The following is a 25,061-nucleotide window of genomic DNA, read 5'->3' as shown; positions in this document are numbered from 1 at the left end:
TGATTGTGGTACTCTTTAATTCCCAAGAAACCAAAGAAAACTCTATATACAATTATACTCAAACTCAACTAACCAAAGTTACACCTCTGAAAAATATAAAAATCCTCTAATATAGAGATTTTAAACTGAGAAACAATGCCTCCATGCAAAACTTTTGTTAAAAGCAATATTCATAAGTTGATTTGAAAACAAACTTTGAATTTTTCATGCCAACCTATCAATGCCTTAATTTGTAGAATTGTAAGTTCAGATTGAACTTTCATGGCACTGCATCTAACGGGACTCTCTTTTTTGCTATAGAAGTGTAAAACTGGCACAATGTCTAAAACTGATTCGCTCATATCACAAGTCGATATAAGTGCTTCAGTTAAGGGGGCACAAACAACCGTAAAGACAGTGTAGCGCAGATTTGACTTGTTGTCATATAACCTTCAGTTCAGGAAGTTACTGAACATTTTTATCCGATTTGTACCCGGAAAGACTATTTCTTGCTGAGCTGAGAAATCAGATGCACACTATACCATAGTTTAATAGATTTCGATCAAATGTGTACACATTTTCAAACCATCACCACTCAATCAAAAGGCCAAACCCTCAAAACCAGAACTGTTTGATTATCAGACTACATACATACACACGATCTTCACAAGACAGAATTTAAGGAAAGAGTTACAAATTGGCCTTCATTTAGTGTCTCACAATATTTGACTTTCAAAATAATGAACTCCAACTCGAAAAACTGCACCACAATTGACTGTGGACACTGTTTCCTAATTCAGTGGGACAAAGAAACAGAACAAAACAATTCCCTACTCCTGTATAGTGTGATAATATCCCTCTCAAAATAATGAATTCTGACTTGAACAAGAGCACCACAATTTGCCACCGACACATTTTTTCTAATTCAGCGTTTGGCAATATTTTCTAAAAATAATGCATTCTACTGCAGACAATTGCACCATGATTCGTTGCAGATGTTGTTTTCAAATTCAGTGAGACAAATAAATCGAGTATACTGGCTTTGAATGACAGTGTATAATGTGCTAACAAGCATGCATGCACATCACAATCCTTTGTTGAAGTAGACTTTTTCCACGGGAGCTGGTAGCGCTTTGATTTTCTCTCTCAGTTCATCCTCCAAGTGGCTCACACCCATGGCACTGAAGGAAGAAAATGGAAATTTTGCTTGTAATCACATACTGTCAGCCGTCTTTGAATATATATGTGTGTGTGTGTGTGTGTGTGTGTGTCTGTGTGTGTGTGGGTATGTGGTGTGTGTATGTGTGTGTGTGTGTGTGTGTGTGTGTGTGTGTGTGTGTGTGTGTGTGTGTGTGTGTGTGTGTGCATGTCTGCATGTCTGCATGTGTGCGTGTGCATGCGCATGTGATGTGTGTACGCGGACGTTTTGTATGCATGCGTGCATGTGTAAACATAAAACATGTAGGACTTGTTTGTCCTCCAGATACAATGAAAACAAAATACCTGTATTTTACATTGTCAGTAAAGGTAACAATATACCTGCATTTTGCAATATCATTAGAGAATTATCATTCTTAAATCTTAATAAATAAATAGTTTAGTAACCATTTAACTCAAAATATATCCACAAAAAACTTTCCTTAGCTGTAACATTGATCTCAAGCAGTCCACTTAAAAACAATGAAGCCAAATATAAATGACTTTGATCTCCTTGTCAAAATATGATCTTGGTTTACTGACCTTTTCTGTGGGAAGAGTGCACAGCAGAGAGGGGTGGCAAAGACCAAACTGAAACACAAGAGAACACATTTTTAGTAATTTTGTATGAGTAATAATGAACATATGAAAAGGATTGTTTTCACATGAGCATTTTCCTTAAAAGATAATCTGGATACATGTGCAAGTAAAATGAAATGCAAAAATGGTTTGACACAGGATTACTAATTACATTTGCACGCACACACACACACACACACACACACACACACGCATTTACAAATGTTTGAACAATCTAAAAAGAAATCTGTTCATATTGTGACAATGCGGATTGTCCATGAGCAAAACTGACTACTGTACTTACATGAAACCGATCAGCGAAACTTGTATAGGAGCATTCAACCACGGCATTCTCTGCAAATAACAAAATCAATTATCAAAATACATGCAGTCACAGCAAAAGATATGAAAACAAAATACTATCTACTTCACAATGATTCAATAGCGACATGTCTCCTTTTTGACTTCAAGTTCTTAGTTATCGATCAATACAGAGCACATGCTAAGACCCTGAACCTGAAGGCGGGACTGGGTGGCCGAGTGGTAACGCACTTGCGCTCGGAAGCGAGAGGTTGCGAGTTCGACCCTGGGTCAGGGCGTTAGCAATTTTCTCCCCCCTTTACTAACCTAGGTGGTGGGTTCAAGTGCTAGTCTTTCGGATGAGACGAAAAACCGAGGTCCCATCGTGTACACTACATTGGGGTGTGCACGTTAAAGATCCCACGATTGACAAAAGGGTCTTTCCTGGCAAAATTGTATAGGCATAGATAAAAATGTCCACCAAAATACCCGTGTGACTTGGAATAATAGGCCGTGAAAAGTAGGATATGCGTCGAAATGGCTGCGATCTGCTGGCCGATGTGAATGCGTGATATGTTGTGTAAGAAAATTCCATCTCACACGGCATAAATAAATCCCTGTGCCTTGAATATGTGTGCGATATAAATTGCTTAAAAAAAATAAAAAAATAAAAAAATAAAAAAAATTAAAAATAAATAAATCCCTGCGCTTAGAACTGTACCCACAGAATACGCGCGATATAAGCCTCATATTGATTGATTGATTGAACCAAATGTGGGGTACCATCCAGAGACTGGCCCAGAACAGAACAGACAGGTGTGGAGGTCCTTTGTTGCTGCCCTACATGCCAACCGGCATAACGGGCAGTAAGTAACAGAGCACATGCTAACAAAAACACGTCTTAATTATTTCACTGAATGAGAATCGTAAACTTAAACTTGAGCGGTGAAACTGCTTCAAAAGCACACAGACCAACATAACTTCTTCTTCTTCTTCTTCTTCGTTCATGGGCTTAGACTCCCACGTTCACTCATGTTTTTAGCACGAGTGGATGTTTACGTGTATGACCGTTTTTACCCCGCCATTCGGGCAGCATACGCCGATTTCGGGGGAGGCATGCTGGGTATTTTCGTGTTTCTATAACCCATCGAACTCGGACATGGATTACAGGATCTTTTCCGTGCGCACTTGGTCTTGTGCTTGCATGTACACACGAAGGGGGTTAAGTCACTAGCAGGTATGCACATAAGTTGACCTGGGAGATCGGAAAAATCTCCACTCTTAACCCACCAGGCGGCAGCGACCGGGATTCGAACTCACGACCTCCCGACTAGGAGGCCGACGTCTTACCACCACGCCACTGCGCCCGTCGACCAACATAACAAATACCTGCGCAAAAATATACATGTATGTCCATTTTAACAACCCTATAACTTCCATGCAACCCTTACTATTCTTTTTCAATTAAAAAAAAATCAGATGGCAGGCAAGCTAGGATCATTCAGCAAAGAAAACATTGATGTGAACTGAGAAAAGTATTTGCTATGAAATGGAAAGGCAAGCAGTCAAGGGAATGTGTTTTCTCTTTTTTAAGAATGACACTGTTTAGTAATGTCCATACCTGAAGGAAGGGCTTCTTGTCCAGGTAGTTCATGATGAAGGGAGGGATGACTGAAAGAAAACAAAAGTAAACACACTACAGTCGGTACAAATGTTCACAACATTTTGAAGTCCAGTAAGAAAGACTGAAAATGGCATCAAATCAGCACATCAAGGTTGCATATTCCCACTACCTGGATATACTGAATCTGTCTAATTAGCTTAACACTATTGTGACTAGCACTGCCACGGCGTTGACGTCCTGCCTGCCCAAGCTTGCCACCAAGAAACTTACCAAAAATCAGTAACTGTAAAGAAATCTGTCTAGCAAGCTTGAATTAAGTCCAATCACCACCAAATTTTTTGTACTAATTAAAAAATGGATGCCCAGTTCAGTCGTGCTATTTATAAGTTTGTCACGCAATTTGTTTTAGCAAAGGGGGGGGGGGGGGGGTGAAAGGGTGATAATTTGTGTTTTTTAACGTTTTTTTGTGTGTGTTTTCTTTTCCACTGCTTTTTTAAAAGTTATTTTTTAACAGAAAGTATTATAAATAATTTTATAACCAAACAAGGTGTAAAACCTATGAATTAGCTGAAATATTGTTAAAATTCTACACAGAAATAAGGAGACAGTACAAAGAAAAAAACAAGCAAATCCCGCATTCACTCACAGCATCCTGACTCAAATGAAACAAAACTGTGACACTCACCAAATGATGTCTAGGTAATCCATATTGAATATAAGTCACATTTTCACAACAAAGTCCCAACTGTACACCTATGAACATTTCCAAAAGGATTAGGACGCTCCAGCCATCCATTGTTATCAGTGCTGCCACGCCCCCCTTGCAAATACACATTCGAAGATTCATGCAGTACCACCCTAACACGTGTAGTTTGCCGACTCATACTAGCAACACTGAACAGGACTGTTTCTTCCTCAATATCACTGCTATTATCGCTTTCTTGAGGCGAAAACAACACGTCGGAATCATGATCTACAGGGTCCTCAAGATCCAACATCCGGAGAATCTCCTCCCGTGACAAGGCTCGCCTTCGATTCATTTTTTTTCTCGAAAAAACCACACAAATCAGGCTAATTTTGCATATGGCGGAAGGGCACGCAAAGTGTGTCAAGGGAAACAACTCAATTTACTGCAAGCTTCAAAAACCGGGAAGCAATCACGAGTCGTGTACCCTGTATGGCTGTTACTGATTTATAAGCGTCCCGTCCATGGGCGTGTCAGCGCTGTTACTGATTTATCAGTGTCCCGTCGCGAAAGTGTTAAAGGCACAGTAAGCCTCCCATAAACCATCACAGATACTGTCAGGCTTTTACACACAGTACAAACACCCTTCCATTTGAACGCTCACCGAACGGAAACATCCTAGGTGCCCTACGTAAAGAGCGAGCAATTTTCAAAGAATTAATTTTGCGAATTGTGTTCCTCTCAAAATCGGACCGTGGTGCGTTTGGGCGCTAGACCTAACTTTTAAAATGTAAATAATAAATTGACAGCTTGTTACACAAACATTCTTAAATCATAAAAGAATTCTTTTTTCATCAAGACAAGATCAGTACAATACGAAGTTTTGAAAGTTTGAAAAAAGAAAAGCCCGGAAGCAGGGTCACGCAAGGTCATGGTTCTCGTAGCAGACGACGGTTTATGCCTATCGCCAGTTCCTCTGAACAGTCAAAAACTATCGCTAGAGTTCTTGTGAATCACAGCCGTTTGTTTCGTATAGATTCAGAGGTACATAATAACGTGCTATTGCAGCGAGTCGCATTCAAATTACAAACTGACGACTACATTGTGAAACAAGAAGGGCAAAGCCCATACGACTCACATGCTTGACCTTGACCTTTACATGACCTTGACCTTCAGGGTCAAGGTCAAATGACTAAACCTAGCAATGACATCATACACTAAGAACTGCTTTACACATTTTTCCTACCAAAATACATGTGACCTTGACCCAAGGTCAAGGTCATCCAAGGTCATGCAACACAAAGCTGTTAATTCAAGACATAGGAAGTACAATGGTGCTTATTGGCTCTTTCTACCATGAGATATGGTCACTTTTAGTGGTTCACTACCTTATTTTGGTCACATTTCATAAGGGTCAAAGTGACCTTGACCTTGATCATATGTGACCAAATGTGTCTCATGATGAAAGCATAACATGTGCCCCACATAATTTTTAAGTTTGAAACAGTTATCTTCCATAGTTCAGGGTCAAGGGCACTTCAAAATATGTATACAATCCAACTTTAAAGGACCCTTGCGACCTTGACCTTGAAGCAAGGTCAACCAAACTGGTGTCCAAAGATAGGGCTTACATTGCCCTGTATAGCATACATAGCTAAGGTTGCCATTCTCGATAACTTCAGAAAAAAATGCGAAAATGTGAAAAATGGTCGTTTTTAAGACAACAATTACGGCCCCTGTGACCTTGAACTTGAAGTGAGGTCAAGTTGCCGCACATGCTTTTTGAGATCTTGTACCATACACCATCAGGCCACATCAGGTGTTGATAGACTTAATAGTGTCCAAGAAATATCCAACGTTAAAGTTTTCCGGACGGACGCCGGGACGGACGGACGGACGGACGGACGACTCGGGTGAGTACATAGACTCACTTTTGCTTCGCATGTGAGTCAAAAAGGAAACTGGATCACAAGGGTTAACGATGGCTCAGGGGTAACATAAACCACGCAAAAATGAATTCTTTGAAAATTGCTCGCTCTTTACGGAGGGCACCTAGGATGTTCTCAAGCGGTGAGTGTTTAAATGAAAGGGTGTTTGTACTGTGTGTAAAAGCCTGACAGTATCTGTGATGGTTTACGGGAGGCTTACTGTGCCTTCAATGAGTGCTAATTTTTCCCATACATGCAAAATGTTAGTACATTAAAAATAGCACCTGAAACAGGGGTACTTCTTCTTCTTCAGCGTTCATGGGCTGAAATTCCCTTTTCTCAAGTTTCTTGCACGAGTGCGTTTTTACCCCTCCATTCAGGCAGCCATACGTCACTGTTGGGGGATGCATGCTTGGTATTTTCTTGTTTCTATAACCCAACGAACTCTGACATGGATTACAGGATCTTTATCGTGTGCGCACTTGGTCTTGTGCTTGCATGTACACATGAAGGGGGAATAAGGCACTAGCAGGTCTGCACATACGTTGACCTGGGAGATCGGAAAAATCTCCCCCCTTAACCCACCAAACGCGGCAGGCATTTGAACCCCCGACCTTCTGCTTGGGAAGTCAGTGTTTTTTTCACTAGGCCACAGCGCTTGTCACAGGGGTACATAAGTGCTGAAAATATGGTAGACACACTGTGTAAGAAGCTGAAAATGTACTGACGCATGCCAGGCGTGGCCATGAGAATCCTGGACACCACGACCTGTGTGATGGCGCTGTTCGCCGCCCGCTTGGAGTCTCCGATACGGTTGCCGTTCTCATCAAACACAGGTATACCATTGGTCAGTTCTCTGCAAAACACAATTACAATTGAGGTACCACTGTAGTAATATTTCACTGAATGAGAATCTTTCTTTCTTTATTTGGTGTTTAACGTCGTTTTCAACCACGAAGGTTATATCGCGACGGGGAAAGGGGAGAGATGGGATAGAGCCACTTGTCAATTGTTTCTTGTTCACAAAAGCACTAATCAAAAATTTTGCTCCAGGGGCTTGCAACTGAATGAGAATCGTCAACTTCTCTGCAAAAACACAATTACAATTTATGCAATCAATCTCTTTGCCTTTAACAGTGGGACCCAATTTTAATACCCCCCCCAATTTAAGTCTTCCCCCTCTTAAGATGTTTTTTCTTTTGGACTTTCTGTTCATAAAGTCTGTAAATTTACCTCCATTTTTTCAGATTCCCTCCTTTTTAAGACCTAATGTTCTCAGATTTGTCGAGGTCTTAAAAGGGGGGTTCCACTGTATTCACACCAGATGTTATACCATGGTATCTGTCATGAGCCAATGCCCCATGTCAGTTATGGGGGTCATGCGGTGTATGAAAACACTGCCTGAAAAATTAAAGAGCCACCAATACCATGATATGATTTGTGATTCCTCTTTTTGGGTTCAGACCTGTAACTTCTTCTCTCACATTGTCCACTCATTTGCATATTAAATTGCCGGAATAGCCAGTGTTGAGAAAGAACTGTCGGGTTTGCATGGGCTGTGAAACAGTGAATACTCATGCTTTTAGTGAGTCAAACTTTCCCACTAAACATTATAGGCCATTCATTAGCAAGGGTGTGTACTCGTCTACTCGTCTCTCTCTCTCTCTCTTTCTCTCTCTCTCTCTCCCTCTCTCACTCTCCCTCTCTCTCTCACTCTCCCCCTCCCTCCCTCTCTCCCTCTCTATCTCTTACTCGCTAATACCATAAATATTATATATGTATTCTTAAACGGATTTTTGTTTTGATGTACAATTTTCATTCAATTTTCTTTTCATGTTTGCTTGCTTTTCATTTAAACTGTACAATAGCCGCCATTTATATGTATTTTTCTAGAAAACTGTAAACACCACTATAAGCATTATGCTTGTTGTTGTTTACTCAATATGCGTTTTTTTGTTAATAATGCACAAACGTTGAATAAAACAGTTGAAAAAAAAAAAATGAAAAAAAAAGGGGGTGTGTCTGAAGCATCTGAACAGGGAACGTGTGGAAAGTTTGCCTCAATAAAAGCAAGGTTAAGCACTCGTTCACAACCCATACTAACCCCGACAGTGATTTCTGAAGTTCATCTATTCTGCTGACTTATTCTCTTTGGGAGTCGAGCAAAATGTACAACACATTTCTATTTCATCTGCATGACCTTGTTAGTTTTTTTCCCAGCTGCATGACCTTTTTATTTTCTAGTTTCAGCTGCACTACCTTTCACTTTTTAGTTTCAGCTGCATGACCTTTTTATTTTTAGTTTCAGCTGCATGACCTTTCTATTTTTAGTTCCAGCTGCATGACCTTTTTATTTTTAGTTTCAGCTGCATGACCTTTTTATTTTTAGTTTCAACTGCATGACCTTTCTATTTTTAGTTTCAGCTGCATGACCTTTCTATTTTTAGTTCCAGCTGCATGACCTTTTTATTTTTAGTTTCAGCTGCATGACCTTTTTATTTTTAGTTTCAACTGCATGACCTTTTTATTTTTAGTTTCAGCTGCATGACCTTTCTATTTTTAGTTCCAGCTGCATGGCCTTTTTATTTTTAGTTTCAGGTGCATGACCTTATTATTTCAATCTTGCATGACCAACCTCATTCTCATGCAGGGGATGTTTATGCAGTTGGCAGTCGCTACGGCAGCAAAGGGAACAAAGCGACCAATCAGCGGTGGGAATCTCTGAAACAGATCACAGCCCACGATGATTACTACGTAGAAATAATGTTATCATGACCACCATCATCAGTTACCTGTGCTTATTTCATACACACAGACTCAGACGAATCAGACAGACAAATACCACCACCACCACAACAACATAAAAAAGCCTGCGGCCAATGCAAAGCACATGTGCTGCATACTTTTTAAGTTAGTGTGCTTTCCTGCGCTCGTCACGTCACTTTGCATTTTTCAAGTGATTTATTAACTAAACAAACAAAAAAACACACACACAAAACAACAACCAAGAATACTTTTGCTTATGGTCGAATGTCCATGTGTGAATGGGTAAGTTGAGCGTATAAGAATGTCCATGTGTGCGATGTGTAAGTGAGACATGGATGTGTTCATGACTGAATGCGTAAGCACAATGCAAGGAATGGCCAGAGAGGTATGTGGGAGGTGTGTTTATAACCTGCCCTGTTATATAGTGCTATATGTCTTATGTAAAAACAATGTCCTGTTTGTATTATTGTTATGTACCACGCCTGAATTTCTCTATGAGATAATAAAGTATTCTTATTCTTATTCTTCTTATTCTTATGCAACTGAAAACAATTCTTACTCAAAGTCATACACACATGCATAAAACATTGTGCAAAACTGAATAAATTGTTCAACTATAAACAAGGTACATTTAAGAATAAAAACAACTCGCTCACTTTGACCAAGCTGTTGAGAGTGAGAGCCGTGGTGATGGATCCTCCTGTAGCCAGCGCATAAGACAACCCCAGTTGCCTGAAAACAAGCAGTCTTCAATTGAAAGATATGTAAAAAAAAAAAAAACTAAAAAAAACACCACAATAACAAAATGCATGTTGATACGGCAGACTTCCACTAACTCGTGGTCTTTGGGGTCCAAAGATTTTTGATCGCGATATATCTGATTCGCGATGCAGTTTGGGGTGTTGGTCACAAAAAGCTTGTGAGCATCACGTTGGCGTGTGTGCGTTTGCCGTGTGAGTGCATGTGTGTGTGTGCATGCATGTGTGTATGTGCGTGTGTGTGTGTGTGTGCGCATGCACGCCTGGCATGTGGTTGTGCTACAATGTTCATGTGTATGTGTTACTGCGTTTCTCGCAAGTGTGACGCTTCTGTTGGCAACTAAGTTCTCAAAAGATTAACTGCGAGTGACACGTTTTCTTTTATCAGCAGATGGCACGCACACACACACACACACACACACACACACACACACACTGTCTCTGACACACAGACACTTTATCACACACAGTCTTTTCTGCGCTTATGTGCCCATTGTATGGTTGGTTGGGATTGTGGGGGGGTGGGGACATTGTAGCTCTATCTGAGTTGACACGCGTTGTCTTTGGCAGAAAGCATGTAGATTTCTTCTTTGATTGTTTGCTTTTTCTGCCACCTACTATAACGCAAGAAGCTGAAGCACTTCATGGCGCCTGTAAAAAATCCGGGGCATCTAGCCGAGATCGCGATTAGCGGGACTCGAGTGTTAAATTGCATGCCTGACTAGATTGCAGAAGACTGAAGCGCAGTGTAAGCACTTGATTGGCGCCTGTGGCCACCCAGACCGTCTAGCAGAGATCGCAATTAGCTGGACTCGAGTGTTCAACTGCACGCCTGACTGGCCATATTGACTGGTCAGACACTTAACCTCTATAGGCACGTGGCCAATTTGACGATACCGATCGTGGCATGAAAGTTCTTGACTGAGTGGGGCATGTGCGCGTGAAAGGTTTGTTTTTCTTTTCAGGGTTCGCAGGTCTCGATCAACCCGTAATGTACACAACCTGAAAACACACACACATGTAGAACACTATTTGGAGAGACTGAGGGAGAGAAAGAGAGAGAGACTGATAAGATGAAATGACAATTTATTGCATGATGAAAGGCCATCGGATCCAGAGAGAGATAGCGTGGTTACGATAGAACATTTTTTCATGATCTGTGCTATTTTTTGGCCTTTACGTGACTAATTTAAAAAAAAATTTTTTTTTTACAAGGTCGGTCCTGTTTTTTTGGGGGTCCAAGAGGTCTCTGCGATATAGCCGAATTCGCGATTTAGTGGACCGCGAGTTAGTGGAAGTCTGCTGTATTTTCATGCTTCCTCCGAAAGCGGCTAATGGCTATCTAAATGGTGGGGTAAAAACGGTCATACACGTAAAATTCCACTCATGCAAAAACCATGAGAGTATGTGGGAGTTTCAGCCCATGAACGCAAAAGAAGAAGAAGAATGTCCTACTCACCAAATATTATGTATTCTGATGTTAAATCTGTATGCATTTGGATTTTTGATATGTGAAAAGATAGACCAAAGTCTACCTAATAGGTAACAGCATCCGACATGCATTCAAAATTTCATGTGAATTTAAAGAGCTCAAATTTAACCATTTCTCAATGAGTTGACTGTATTAAAGCAGCAAGAAAAACGTTTCAACACAGCTTCTCCTCGCCTTTGAGAGTGAGAGAGAGAGACTATTAGGGTTTAACGTCCTCTTAGACCAACTGGTCTATATTGGGACAGGTATTGGTAATACGTTGAAGATATGGTGTGATACTTTGATTCGAACAAGCCCGCTGTGGCTGTCTTCTTCGACACACCAGCATTGGGTTTGTCTCGTCAAAGTATCGAAATACGATCATGATAATTGGAGACGAGAGATGATGCATGCGTGTCTTCGTGTTTTCCAAGCCCTGAGACTTTCGCTGTGAACGTGGGATCTTTTTCGTGCGCATGTGTGCACACGGGGGTGTTCGGAAACCGAAGAGAGTCTGCACAAAGTTGACTCCGAGAAATAAATCTCTCGCCGAACGTGGGGATCGAACCCACGCTGAAAGCGACCAACTGGCTACAAAGCCAGCGCGCTACCAACTGAGCTACGTCCCCGCCCCCCCTTTGAGAGTCAAATCTTACTGTCAAAGAGTATGACAAATAAAGAAGTGAAACAGTCAGTGATAATAGACAATGTTCGGAAATAACTCTGTTGTATGGGCTGCGAAAGAGTGAATACCGGTACTCTTGCTTTTAGTGAGTCAAACTTTCTCACGTGACATTATGGACTGGGTGGCCGAGTGGTAACGCACTTGCGCTCGGAAGCGAGAGGTTGCGAGTTCGACCCTGGGTCAGGGCGTTAGCAGTTTTCTCCCCCCTTTTCCTAACCTAGGTGGTGGGTTCAAGTGCTAGTCTTTCGGATGAGACGAAAAACCGAGGTCCCTTTGTGTACACTACATTGGGGTGTGCACGTTAAAGATCCCACGATTGACAAAAGGGTCTTTCCTGGCAAAATTGTATAGGCATAGATAAAAATGTCCACCAAAATACCCGTGTGACTTGGAATAATAGGCCGTGAAAAGTAGGATATGCGCTGAAATGGCTGCGATCTGCTGGCCGATGTGAATGCGTGATGTATTGTGTAAAAAAATTCCATCTCACACGGCATAAATAAATCCCTGCGCCTTGAATATGTGCGCGATATAAATTGCATAAAAAAAATCCCTGCGATAGGAACTGTACCCACGGAATACGCGCGATATAAGCCTCATATTGATTGATTGATTATAGGCCAGTCACTAGCGAGGGGTGTGTCTGAAACACGTGCTCCAGCATGCCTCACTTCTTCTTCTTCTTCTTCTGCGTTCGTGGGCTGAAACTCCCACGTACACTGGTGTTTTTTGCACGAGTGGAATTTTACGTGTATGACCGTTTTTTACCCCGCCATTTAGGCAGCCATACGCCGTTTTCGGAGGAAGCATGCTGGGTATTTTCGTGTTTCTATAACCCACCGAACTCTGACATGGATTACAGGATCTTTTTCGTGCGCACTTGGTCTTGTGCTTGCATGTACACACGGGGGTGTTCGGACACCGAGGAGAGTCTGCACACAAAGTTGACTCTGAGAAATAAATCTCTCGCCGAACGTGGGGACGAACTCACGCTGACAGCGGCCAACTGGATACAAATCCAGCGCGCTACCGACTGAGCTACATCCCGCCCACGTGTATTCACTCTTATACAACCCACACAAACCCGACAAGAGTTCATCGGAATTCATCTATTTGTAAATGAAAGAGACATATATTCCAATAGACTGAGAAGCCATGGTACATTACTTGACGGGTATGGGGTGGTCTCCACTCCTGTTGGTGTAGTTAACCACAGCGTTGAACGACTGGTTGAACCACTGCCAGAAGATCACTGCCGGGGTCGTCCTGTGGGACACACAACGTTGCAAGTCTTGACGCCACAGTGCTCAATTTTCTGTTCAACAATGGAGCAATAACAACTGCAGACATTATTTCAGCAACAAGAAACATTGCTTTACGCAAAAATAAGCATGAAAAATGCTTACAAAAAACCTAGGTTACTCACCTAGTAGGGTGTACACAATATGCTCTTGAGAGAAAAGAAATCTGGATTTATCCCTGGCCTAAAACACAACCACCTTCTTTTCCAGTATCCCACCATCCCCCCTGTAATCTCTGTGACTGACCTCTACTTATCAATTAAAGGTTTAAGACCACATATTTTTATGCAACGTCCCTGCCCAAAGATAAGAGAAAGAGAGCAAGCAAGACAGGAGAGAAGTCTTTACCTCTTAAGGCCTAAAAAAAAATAGGTGTGGTTACGGTAACCCGACCTACCCTATTTTTAGGGGCCGACCCTATAACTTTTTATTACATTTGTCAAAAAAACACCAAAAAAAGCAAGAAAAAGAGTGCAGAAAACGCAATGAAAGCGAAAGCGCTCGAGTCGCACACTTATTTCCCTGTCAAGTAGGTTTAATTTGTAAACATCAAAAAAAGAATTTTAAAAAAAAAAGTGATTGCCAACCTTCCTACCCAATTTTTTGTGTGGCTATGTTACCTTAACCACACCTATTTTTTTTTTCTCCTAAATAAACCATTTCCTTTGAAACTTTGTACACATTCAGCACACTTTTCTGCACAGACTTACTTGTAGAAGGTCATCATGCAGCCGGTAATGCTCATGTTCATGGGCACTTGTGCCGACATCCTGCCGATGATGACCATTTTCTCCCCAGTGTCTGGATGATACGCTGAGTCGTACAGCTGCTTGGCGCGCCATAGCTGGTTTACTGTCAGGTTGGGGATAGTCTCGCCTTTTCTGCACAGAACATATCAGCGGAAGACACTTAAAGGCTGAGCCATGGTATATATGAGGAGCCTGTACGTGCTACCACCACAGCAGATTTTGCAAGTGCCATGGAAACCGTTTTCAATATCGTTTGACAAGAAGGCCTTATCTTGCAAGTTATCACACAGACAGATGTATTTCAGGGTTCTCCACAACAGTACCGTATTTTCCGGGTTACAAGGCGCTACAGCGCATAAGGCGCACCCCCTTCTTTTAAAAAAAAATTGTAATCCAGTCACCCATTGGGCGCAGGGGGCCGATAGGGCGCACCAAAATTGAAAAAGAGAGGAAACTTGACCAGGGTAGTACCTAGTACTAGTAGCTGAAACATGCATTATCACAAGTTGTTTGACTGGTACTCAGGCGGTCTCTTTGATTTTTTTCGTATTTCATACATGGATTAGGGGCTTTATACAAGGCGCAGGGGTCAAACTCGAGGAAAAAAGTCGCGCCTTATGAAATACGGTACTCTTCCAAAATGTTTCTTTAGCATATGAAAGTAAAACTAGAACTATCCGCCCGAAAAACTCTGAATCGGTAGAACTAAGTCCTCACTGCGCATGCAAAACTATCAGTTTCTGTGGCTTTAAGATCGGCATGACCTGTATCGCTAACCAGTAAACCATAGATTTGACTAGACATCGACGGGCGCAGTGGCGTGGTGGTAAGACGTCGGCCTCCTAATCGGGAGGTCGTGAGTTCGAATCCCGGTCGCTGCCGCCTGGTGGGTTAAGAGTGGAGATTTTTCCGATCTCCCAGGTCAACTTATGTGCAGACCAGCTAGTGACTTAACCCCCTTCGTGTGTACACGCAAGCACAAGACCAAGTGCGCACGGAAAATATCTTGTAATCCATGTCAGAGTTCGGTGGGTTATGGAAACACGAAAATACTCAGCATGCCTACTCAACGAAAGCGGAGTGAAGCTGACTATGCTCTCAGAGCATAGTGTGGGGAACCCAAATGGAAAAACGAGCTCACACGTAACCAGAAAATTCTGGAACGCTGAAGAAGAAGAAGACAGACCTGTTTACCCCCATAAGTGTTTTGGAGTAATGCTCAGCCCCAAAAATAGTAATCCTGGCACAAAAATAGTAATCATCCAGCATTCGTCGCCAATTACAACGTACATGACAACTGTGTCTGCGAAACGCAATCATGCACATATATCCATCATTCACAAACAAAACACATCAGTCAATTTTTGTAGTCATCATAATTTCAAAGAAGATCACATCAAAAGCACATGCATCACTGATTCTTTTTCTTTTGCTCGTAGTAGGCCTTTTTCAGTGTGTCAAGCGCTTCTCTACTGTACTTGCGCTTGCCGAATGAGTGAGGGCGAGACTTCACCACTAGAAGGCTCTCCAGCGTTTCTTCTTCTTCTGCGTTCGTGGGCTGAAACTCCCACGTACACTCGTGTTTTTTGCACGAGTGGAATTTTACGTGTATGACCGTTTTTTACCCCACCATTTAGGCAGCCATACGCCGTTTTCGGAGGAAGCATGCTGGGTATTTCAGACATGGGATTCAGAAAAAGTGATAATTAAGGAAAAAGAAGGTGGGGGTCTGGGGGCTGCAGAAGGCCCCCAGTAGGGTCCAGGGGCAATGCCCCTGGTCGGGGTCTGGGGGCTTCGCCCCCAGAAGCTGAAGGTTTTTAGTGTTTTAGACACACAAAAATGGCCCTGAAATGTATATTTCAGCTTAATCATAGAGCTTCTATATCAATGGCAATAACAACAATTCAAACAGCAGGGAAACATATGAAAGAAAATTGATTTTTTTTTTTACCTCACCTTGAATTAAAGCATGAGTAGAAAATAGTTTGTCAGAGTCCACGGCAAGTTGATTTTAGCAAAAGCATCGCCAACTTTCACGTCTTGTGTCTTCTGGCCTTTCTCGTCTTTCCAGCTCAATGATACAACTTCATCGAGCCAGTCGAATCTCCAGAGATTTTTCTTGTACTTCTGCTGGTCAATTTCCCGGGCTAGAACGGTTTCGTCTCGCTTTAGCTTCCTCATCATTTTGGCAGGTGGCTCGAAGCGATGTAAAAATGGCGCCGAATCATTCTCATACGGTATGCTTATACTGAATCCCCAATAGCTACGTTGAAACGGTGACTGTAGGAGACAAAGAGCGCGTTCCCATACGGATCGACCAGCAACAGTCTGACCGTTTTAGGAACCAACCGTTCAAGAATAGTATGGAATGGAGCGTCGCGATCAGCGGACCGGCCGAAAAACTTGGGTCTATACCTACATATACCCCCAAATTTTCTCAGCGGATTTGCACGAATCTCAAGAATGATCCCTGGAGCCTAAAAATTTACGGAATTCCGTAAATTTACGGAAGAATCCCATGTCTGTATTTTCGTGTTTCTATAACCCACCGAACTCTGACATGGATTACAGGATCTTTTTCGTGCGCACTTGGTCTTGTGCTTGCGTGTACACACGGGGGTGTTCGGACACCGAGGAGAGTCTGCACACAAAGTTGACTCTGAGAAATAAATCTCTCGCCGAACGTGGGGACAAACTCACGCTGACAGCGGCCAACTGGATACAAATCCAGCGCGCTACCGACTGAGCTACATCCCCGCCCCTCTCCAGCGTTTCATCAGACAGACATGATCTCTGATCAGTCCTGTGCTTTTTCACCCCATTTTGCCATTGAAAAAAACAATGCCAACCATGTGAATTAATAAAAAAATAAAAAAAATTTTTTTTATTTTTTTTAAATTTTTTTTTAAATTTATGAAAATCGTAGTCTTGACACGGATAGCGGAATGTCGTATTTTTTGCAGAAAATCGTAATAAATTACGCCAAAATCGTAAGGGTAAACAGGTCTGAGAAGAAGACTAGACATGAAATACACATATTAGTTTGTTTGTTTGTTTGTTTGTTTAACGCCCAGCCGACCACGAAGGGCCATATCAGGGCGGTGCTGCTTTGACATTTTAACGTGCGCCACACACAAGACAGAAGTCGCAGCACAGGCTTCATGTCTCACCCAGTCACATTATTCTGACACCGGACCAACCAGTCCTAGCACTAACCCCATAATGCCAGACGCCAGGCGGAGCAGCCACTAGATTGCCAATTTTAAAGTCTTAGGTATGACCCGGCCGGGGTTCGAACCCACGACCTCCCGATGACGGGGCGGACGCCTTACCACTAGGCCAACCGTGCCGGTACACATATTAGTAGAAGACAGTGAAAATATATGTAATAATAAACAAGTCGCGTAAGGCGAAAATACAACATTTAGTCAAGCTCAGTCGAACTCACAGAATGAAACTGAACGCACTGCATTTTTTCCGCAAGACCGTATACTCGTAGCATCATCTGTCCACCGCTTGTTCTGAGCGTGTTTTTAATCCAAACATATCATATCTATATGTTTTTGGAATCAGGAACCGACAAGGAATAAGATGAAATTGTTTTTAAATCGATTTCGGAAATTTAATTTTAATCATAATTTTTATATTTTTACATTTCAAAGCTTGTTTTTAATACGAATATAACATATTTATATGTTTTTGGAATCAGCAAATAATGACAAATAAGATGAAATTGTTTTGTTGTGTTTGTGTTTTATAAAAAAATAATTTTAATTACAATTTTCAGATTTTTAATGACCAAAATTATCAATTAATTTTTAAGCCTCTAAGCTGAAATGCAATACCAAAGTCCGGCCTTCGTCAAAGATCACTTGGCCAAAATTTCAATCAATTTTATTAAAAAATGAGGGTGTGACAGTGCCGCCTCAACTTTTACAAAAAGCCAGATATGACGTCATCAAAGACATTTATTGAAAAAATGAAAACGTCTGGGGATATCATGCCCAGAAACTCATGTAAAATTTCATAAAGATCGGTCCAGTAGTTTATTCTGAATCGCTCTACACACACACACACACACACACACACACACACACACACACACACCGACCCTCGTTTCGATTCCCCCTCTATGTTAAAACATTTTAGATTTAGTCAAAACTCGACTAAATGTAAAAATAAGGATTACACAACTAACTTGAATCGTTGAACAATGTCACAGGCTTCATCAAGCTGTTTCCCAGATGCGAAGAGATTCAGAGGGTTGGTGGTGATGAAAAAATGTCTGGCTCGCCCCGTATAGGTGCTCTGGTCATACCGTGGCTCATCAAGGTTGATCTTACCAGGCAGCGCCACCTCAGTCATCGTCACTCTGAACAACAACAAATAAGACATTTTTGTGACACTGAATAATGACAAATCTTTGACTTACCTTCCCAACAAACAGACCAAACATTTATTTGCCACTCTGGATAATAAAAGCTAACACAATGTCACTCTAAGTCTAAACAATACCAATCATATAAAACATCAGCACAAAGTTTACTTCACTATGGAAAGCAGGTGGGTGGCTTGCTAAGAAGACAATTAAAAAGAGTGCATGCCTGCAGAAGTTGTATAGCTAGACTATCAATCCAGAGTAAATGAATTGATTTTGTGGTAAGGCCAAAAAAAAAAAAGTCTGTTTACGGTAACAGGCACAAAAAAATAGGGTCGGTAGGTCGGGAGTTTTTTTTTTCTTCCCAAAAAACATATTTTTAAGTTATTTTGCCAAAAAACAGACTTTAAAAAAAAAAAGTTATTTTTTTTTTAAATTTATTTTTTCTTTTCCCAAATGCCAAAAAAAAGTCTACTAGGGTCGCGCGAAAAAATAGGGATACCGTAAACAGACTATTTTTTGGCTCACGTAAGTGTAGCCTATGCGATGGTAAACTTTGTCTGTCTGTGCGTATGTATGTATGTATGTCTGTGGTAGAAACTTTAACATTTGACTGAACACCGAAATACTAATTTCACCTGGTTATTATCCAAGCAACATCTTCAAAGTATTGAAGCAATGATCAACATTTCGTCGGCATGTGTGCAGTTAAAGTGTGTATCCAAAGAAAACGGGTGGTGGGGGGTTTTGGGGTTTTTTTGTGGGAAAAAAGCAGGTGACTGGTTTGTGTCGTGTGTGGTATGTAGATCAGGTCAGGGGTCAAGATCAGGTCAGGTCGCGTGAAGGATTGTGGTATAGATTCAATCAATCAATCAATATGAGGCTTATATCGCGCGTATTCCGTGGGTACAGTTCTAAGCGCAAGGATTTATTTTATTTAAAAAAAAAAAAAAAATTTATGTAATTTATATGGCGCACATATTCAAGGCGCAGGGATTTACTTTTTAGTTCTCACCGAGCTGCATTCGAAGACGATTTCACATTGTTCGGTTTCTTAGCTCAAGAAAAATAGATAAAGAAGATACCAAAGGAGATTTCCAACAGTCTGACCTGCACAGCGTGTTTCCAGTGTGAGCGAAGGAAGAGCTGTCGAAAGCGCAGTGTCGATCTGGCAGTCGTGTCCCCGGTAAGTACAGACAGATCTAGTGTCTCCCACTCTTACAGCGTGTCACGTAAGCTTACTGATAATCCGTTTTGTTTAATTTCTTTCTATTTCAGCAGACCCGGATATCAAAAACAGTGCTAGGCAGTCACCTCTAGTGAAATGAGTTAATCTAAACTGCCTGTAATGTTTGGATGTCTTTGTTCTTGGTTCGATTTATGTGAATTTCAAGACTTGCAGTAGAGTCTCCAGTTTCCTCTGCCCGTATAAAACTGTCCACCATTTCTTTGAACATGCAGATATAAGAAAACGGACTGAATCTGTTCTCAAAGTCAAAATGATTACGATTTTGCCTCAGTTTCAAAACATGCTCTGTCATGGTTCTGTCTGTAAATTTTGGTGCCTTTCAACAACTTCCTTAAATTTGAAAGACAGTTTTTGAAAGCTAGATCTACCTAGATCTGTATCGCGTTTCATTCCAGACTCCTTCTCTTTGATTGTGCTGTTTGCTGTTTACGCACTATCATGATTCGCTAATGTTTGTAACGCTTGGTAAACTTACCTTGAAACAGCTTCCTTTTCTTTGTTGGCATTTTCTTTCAAAGCAGCACAACGTAAGATTAGCTTCTTTTGGACAGCAGGTAGAATGCGAGTTTTTGAGACAACGACAGTCGTGCAAAGAAAGCTTGCTGTGGATGTTTGTTCTACATAATGGCACATGTGATTCTGTATGTTTCTGCGGTTAATGTTAATGGTTTATTTTTTCCTCTGTTGGTTTCTTCCTCCTGAGTTGATTGTTATCACTCAAACAAGACCATAAGAGAGCAAGGGCGGATCCAGGATCCTAAGGAGGGGGGTGGGGGGGGGGTGGCACACCCAAACGTTTTTGCACAAATTTGAAGGCACGAAGGCCTGAATTGAGGGTGCAAAACGCCCACATTGAGGGAGCGAAGCGCCAGAACATGCTAGGGTGGTCCGGGGGCATGCCCCCCCCCCCCCCCCGGATTTTTTTTTTCCAAGGAAGCAAAAAGCTGTAACCTAGGGCCACCTGAGCTCAGAAACTGTCATTTAATCATTTCTCTCTCTCTCACACTCTCTGTTTCTCTCTCTCTCTCTCTCTCTCTCTTTTTTCCCTGAAGGGGCCCCCCCCCCCCCCCTAAATCCACCACTGGAGAGTACCTCAGTTGCTCCTCAAAATGGACTGTGAATAGTGTGTTGACTGTGTTGACCGTCAGAATTATTTTAAGAACCAGGCTGCTGCAGTCAGTTGACATGTTTCGCATATTGTAGGGTTCCCATGCTGCATTTAAGTAAAATGGCTTGTATAACCCGACTATTCAGTATCAAAACATTGTTTATATTTGTGTAGGTTGTAGTCATCACAACTAATCGCATTTTGCCTTTTGTTTCAGAAAGGAGGATAAGTAACAAGATCGACGCAGCCTCAGCCACATGACGACTTCCGAATTTAGATCCACTCGTTATGGTGACAAGTCTTGATGAAAAGTATAAGACTGAGGACAGCAGTGGAAAAAGTGACCACATGGCAGGTACCTGTTGCTTAGTGTCTGCAGTGAATTGCTTAGTGTCTGCAGTGAAAAAGACAGATAAGCGGATGGTAGGTTTCCAAATGAACACAGTACCCGCAGATCTACTGCTGATTTACGACGGGCAAGCTACAATCCAGGGCAGAGAACACTGCAGCGTTGTAATCCAACTCTTCATTTGTTTCAGGAAAGCACGTCCTTACAAATTAACATTAAAACTCTCTGATACAAAGACAAAGTGCATAGTGTACCACAGGAACATCCCGATAAGTGAGTGGGACAGGATTAAAAAAATTCCCAGGGCTGCAGTGAGGAAGTACACGGTTTTTCTGTCATTGACCTTAATAGTTTTCACACAGCCAGTATGCGAAATAATGGTCTTCTTGGTGACTGTTCATGCCCAAGCACGCGGAGCTGGTTGCTAGCAGGACAATGTGTCACTGGACAATATCATAGACTTCGGAGTGCAAGGACCAGGGAAAATAACCTCATGTGAACCTGTCTGACTCTGAGTGTGACCATCGTGACACCCATATTATTTACTCTTAGTCGTATAACAATTCCAACACGCAAGCTCTGTGTAGGTTAATAATTGTAGATAAGCTTTGCCATGATAATTATGCTGATGCAGTTTAAAAGTGTGCGTGTGTGTGTGTGTGTGTGTGTGTGAGAGAGAGAGAGAGAGAGAGAGAGAGAGAGAGAGAGAGAGGATTGCAAAAGATCTCCTTCAGGGACAACTACACCAACAACAATTACAGTCATTTTATACGTTTACCTTCTTTTGAAAATTATACATGGAGTAGATATGATGCGTTAGTTTTAACTCTGTGAGACTGTGTGTGTGTGTGTGTGTGTGTGTGTGTGTGTGTGTGTGTGTGTGTGTGTGTGTGTGTGACGGAGCGATTGAGTTTGTGTTACTGTTTGTCGATTTCTTACGGGAGCCTTGAAGGCTTCGCCTCTTGTTTTTTGTTGGCCTAAGACGCACACACTTAAATTGACAGAACATAATGATGTCGATGGACAGTAGAGAGAGAATTATCCATTATACTGATCAAAACACGATCCTAGCTTGCCTTGTGACTGACTGAACATTTTATGATGATGCAACATACAAGTCTGCGTGCAGACTGTATTTGTCTCTGTTAACATTCACATACCGGCCATGCTTCAATGCAATGATTTCATCAGCATCTTCACAGCATGAACAAACCGGACAGCACTGGACTATACACCAACACTTGGCTACAGGTTAATATATTGCCTACAGTGTGTGGGTACACACACACGAACACCACCACCAACATCAACAACGCACCACTGCACACCACAGCCTACACACACACTGACACAGTAACAGGCATCATTAGCAGACGCGCACTACAAAACTTGAATTTTTGATGACGTCTGCCAAAAAGACATTGCTCCTCACTTCGTATCAAACAAGGCGAGAAGTTATGAACAGGGTATGAACAGTGTCAAGCACGGGGGGGGGGGGGGGGGGAGGGGGCGGATGGAGAATCCACAAGTACAAATCACCAACCTGGTTTTACAAGATCAACGTCTGTTGCTGCAAGCTGCTTGCAAATGTTCAGCTCCAGTGGAACTCTCACGCATCGGGGTCTCAAGGTCAGCGAACCGGAAGTAATTGCAGAGCGAAGGTGTGTCTCCCTGCGGCCGCTGATTGGTTGCTTTATCAAAGTCACCTTCACCTTATTTACAGCATAGACCAAAATGGTCTATGTTTACAGGAGATGATAAAGTAGAATAGTCTCAAGGGCGGTCTGTCCTTTTAAAGTTCTGAGAAAGCAAGCATATCAAGAACATTCTCTCAAATGGTTTGTTTTCAACTGACTAATCCCGCAACAACTTAAATTACTGGTTTGACAAGGGACGCAGGACAATATTTTGTTAACTTCGGTCAGAAAACCGTGAGATGAAGTAGATATTGCTGTACACAGAGGAATGAAACGAACAGCTATCATTTCAGTCGTGGCTCTCGCCGGTGTCAGTCAGTCACTGCAGTTGAGAGCGGTTTCCATAGTTTTTGCCTCATGCTGTTGAAACATGTTCTCGAATTGTGCAGATCGCCAACTTAAAAATCGCACCCCCACGGCACAAGTGCCGCCAAATGAGGCGGAGCCAGTCTTCAGCTTCGGCAGGGAAGAACTTGTGTGCCAAGGGAAATAAATCCTGTCCTATGTTCACAATGCATGGCACGATTCCCTCCCTTTGAACACACACATACAAGTGAGAGAGAGGGACAATGACAATGACAATGACAATGACAATGACAAATCTTTATTTTTCGAGGGTGACAAGAATAAGCATAGATATGCTTTTTTTGCATCTGGCCCTCGCCCTAAAGAGGGACTAAACTATTTTACTATGTATCGATTGGAGATTGGATTTCCCTTCTTTGAGTCATGTGACGTCAGAGGCCTACAAAACTTTATAACTATGACTAGGGAAAAAAAAAAAAAAAAAAGTTACAGTCATAAAAACATTAATGGTAGAACATATAAGTTTATGTACATGAAGCGCGTTATGTAGAAGCATTGTAGATCATAAGGTAGTGTTCAAAATTGGGTGTAAAGCAATGAAGATAAGGCCAAAAAAAAAAATAGGTCTGTTTACGGTAACCCGACCGACCCTAGTTTTTTCGCGCGACCCTAGACTTTTTTTTGGCATTTGGGGAAAAAAAAAAAAAAAATCTAGTTTTTTTGGCAAAATAACGTAAAAATATGGTTTTTTTGGAAAAAAAAAAAAAAAAAAAAAAAAAAAAAAAAAACAATCCCGACCTACCGACCCTATTTTTTTGGCCTATGTTACCGTAAACAGACCTATTTTTTTTTTGGCCTAAACGGAAAGTAACCCAACAATACATTAGCTCAGCAAAACAATGTATTACATGTAGTGATATCTGCATGCTCACTAGTCATGGTTATCCATACTGCCTGGCCACACAGCCAGCCTCAGTTTTATCCCTGCCTTCTGCAGCAGTCTGCATTCAGCTATCACAGTGAACAGTCTCTTGCTTCAGTACTTTCTACTTTGTGCTTGTGTTTAACCTTACCTTTTAGTCTTATATTCAATACAGTGTAATCATTACTATACACGCCTTCACAGTGTTGTCTATGTGTGTGAGTGTCATACTACACATACATCATATCATTACATGGTGGCAGCGGAAAAAACAAAGACTTTAAAGTAAGTGTCAAACCTTTTGTTTCAATTGGAACTATCGTTATCGCATCCCGCGATCAGCTTAATTCTATACACCCTGCCTTGATGTTTATAGTACCTAACTGTGTCAGACCCCTCATATTTGCTCTGAAAGTGATGTCAGGACTGGTGCATGTTGTGTGCTTGAACATTAGTGCAATAAAGGTGCTACATTTGAAACAGAGTAAGACAAAGAGAGCCAAAAACCCTTTCCATAAGGTAGCAGTCCTACGGAAAGCATCTCAAAATGGAACATGCGCCCAAAATGGACTGGACCACGGACAACCCTGCAGAATCTTTCAAACTATTCTCGCAGAGAATTGAACTATATTTCAAAGCCAAGAAAGTTCCCACAGCGGAACAGACAACCCACATCCTCCTTCAGGTCGGAGAAGAAGGGCTCAGGAGATATAACTCCTGGACCTTGACGGATGACGACGAGCAGACCCCAGCTGCCATCCTCAAGCGCTTCAGAGAGCAGCTGGAGCCCTCAGAAAACTTTCGGGTTGCACGCCTGAAGTTAATGGCATTTCGACAAGGCCCATCGGAATCCTTGGACAATTTCGTCAACAAGTGTAAACTGCAAGCGATCAAATGCGATTTCTCAACAGAAGAAACCAACGAGCGCATTATCGAATTAATCATTGCCAATACAACTGACGCAGACTACCAGAAAAACCTCCTCAGCCAGAAAAAAGGGCTGAAACTGGAGAACGCCGTGCAAATAGGC

General features: G+C 41.8%; 1 protein-coding gene across 1 annotated transcript; it reads right to left on the bottom strand.

Moving 5' to 3' along the window:
- On the bottom strand, positions 1 to 23,204 carry LOC138982976 (sideroflexin-1-like). The gene is made up of 11 exons (XM_070356366.1): positions 22,650 to 23,204; positions 18,221 to 18,394; positions 13,984 to 14,154; positions 13,140 to 13,238; positions 9,715 to 9,790; positions 8,928 to 9,013; positions 7,021 to 7,148; positions 3,677 to 3,726; positions 2,060 to 2,109; positions 1,720 to 1,767; positions 1 to 1,160 (listed from the first exon to the last, which is right to left on the bottom strand). Exons 2-11 carry the CDS (start codon positions 18,385 to 18,387, stop codon positions 1,064 to 1,066), a joined length of 972 nt encoding a protein of 323 aa, XP_070212467.1. The 5' UTR covers positions 18,388 to 18,394; positions 22,650 to 23,204; the 3' UTR covers positions 1 to 1,063.
- Positions 23,205 to 25,061: the final 1,857 nt, after the last annotated feature.

Source organism: Littorina saxatilis, linkage group LG12 (assembly GCF_037325665.1).
Source record: "Littorina saxatilis isolate snail1 linkage group LG12, US_GU_Lsax_2.0, whole genome shotgun sequence".
Lineage (NCBI taxonomy): Eukaryota > Metazoa > Mollusca > Gastropoda > Littorinimorpha > Littorinidae > Littorina > Littorina saxatilis.
The sequence above is the reverse complement of the archived record's forward strand: the minus strand, read 5'-3'. Positions and strand labels throughout refer to the sequence as shown.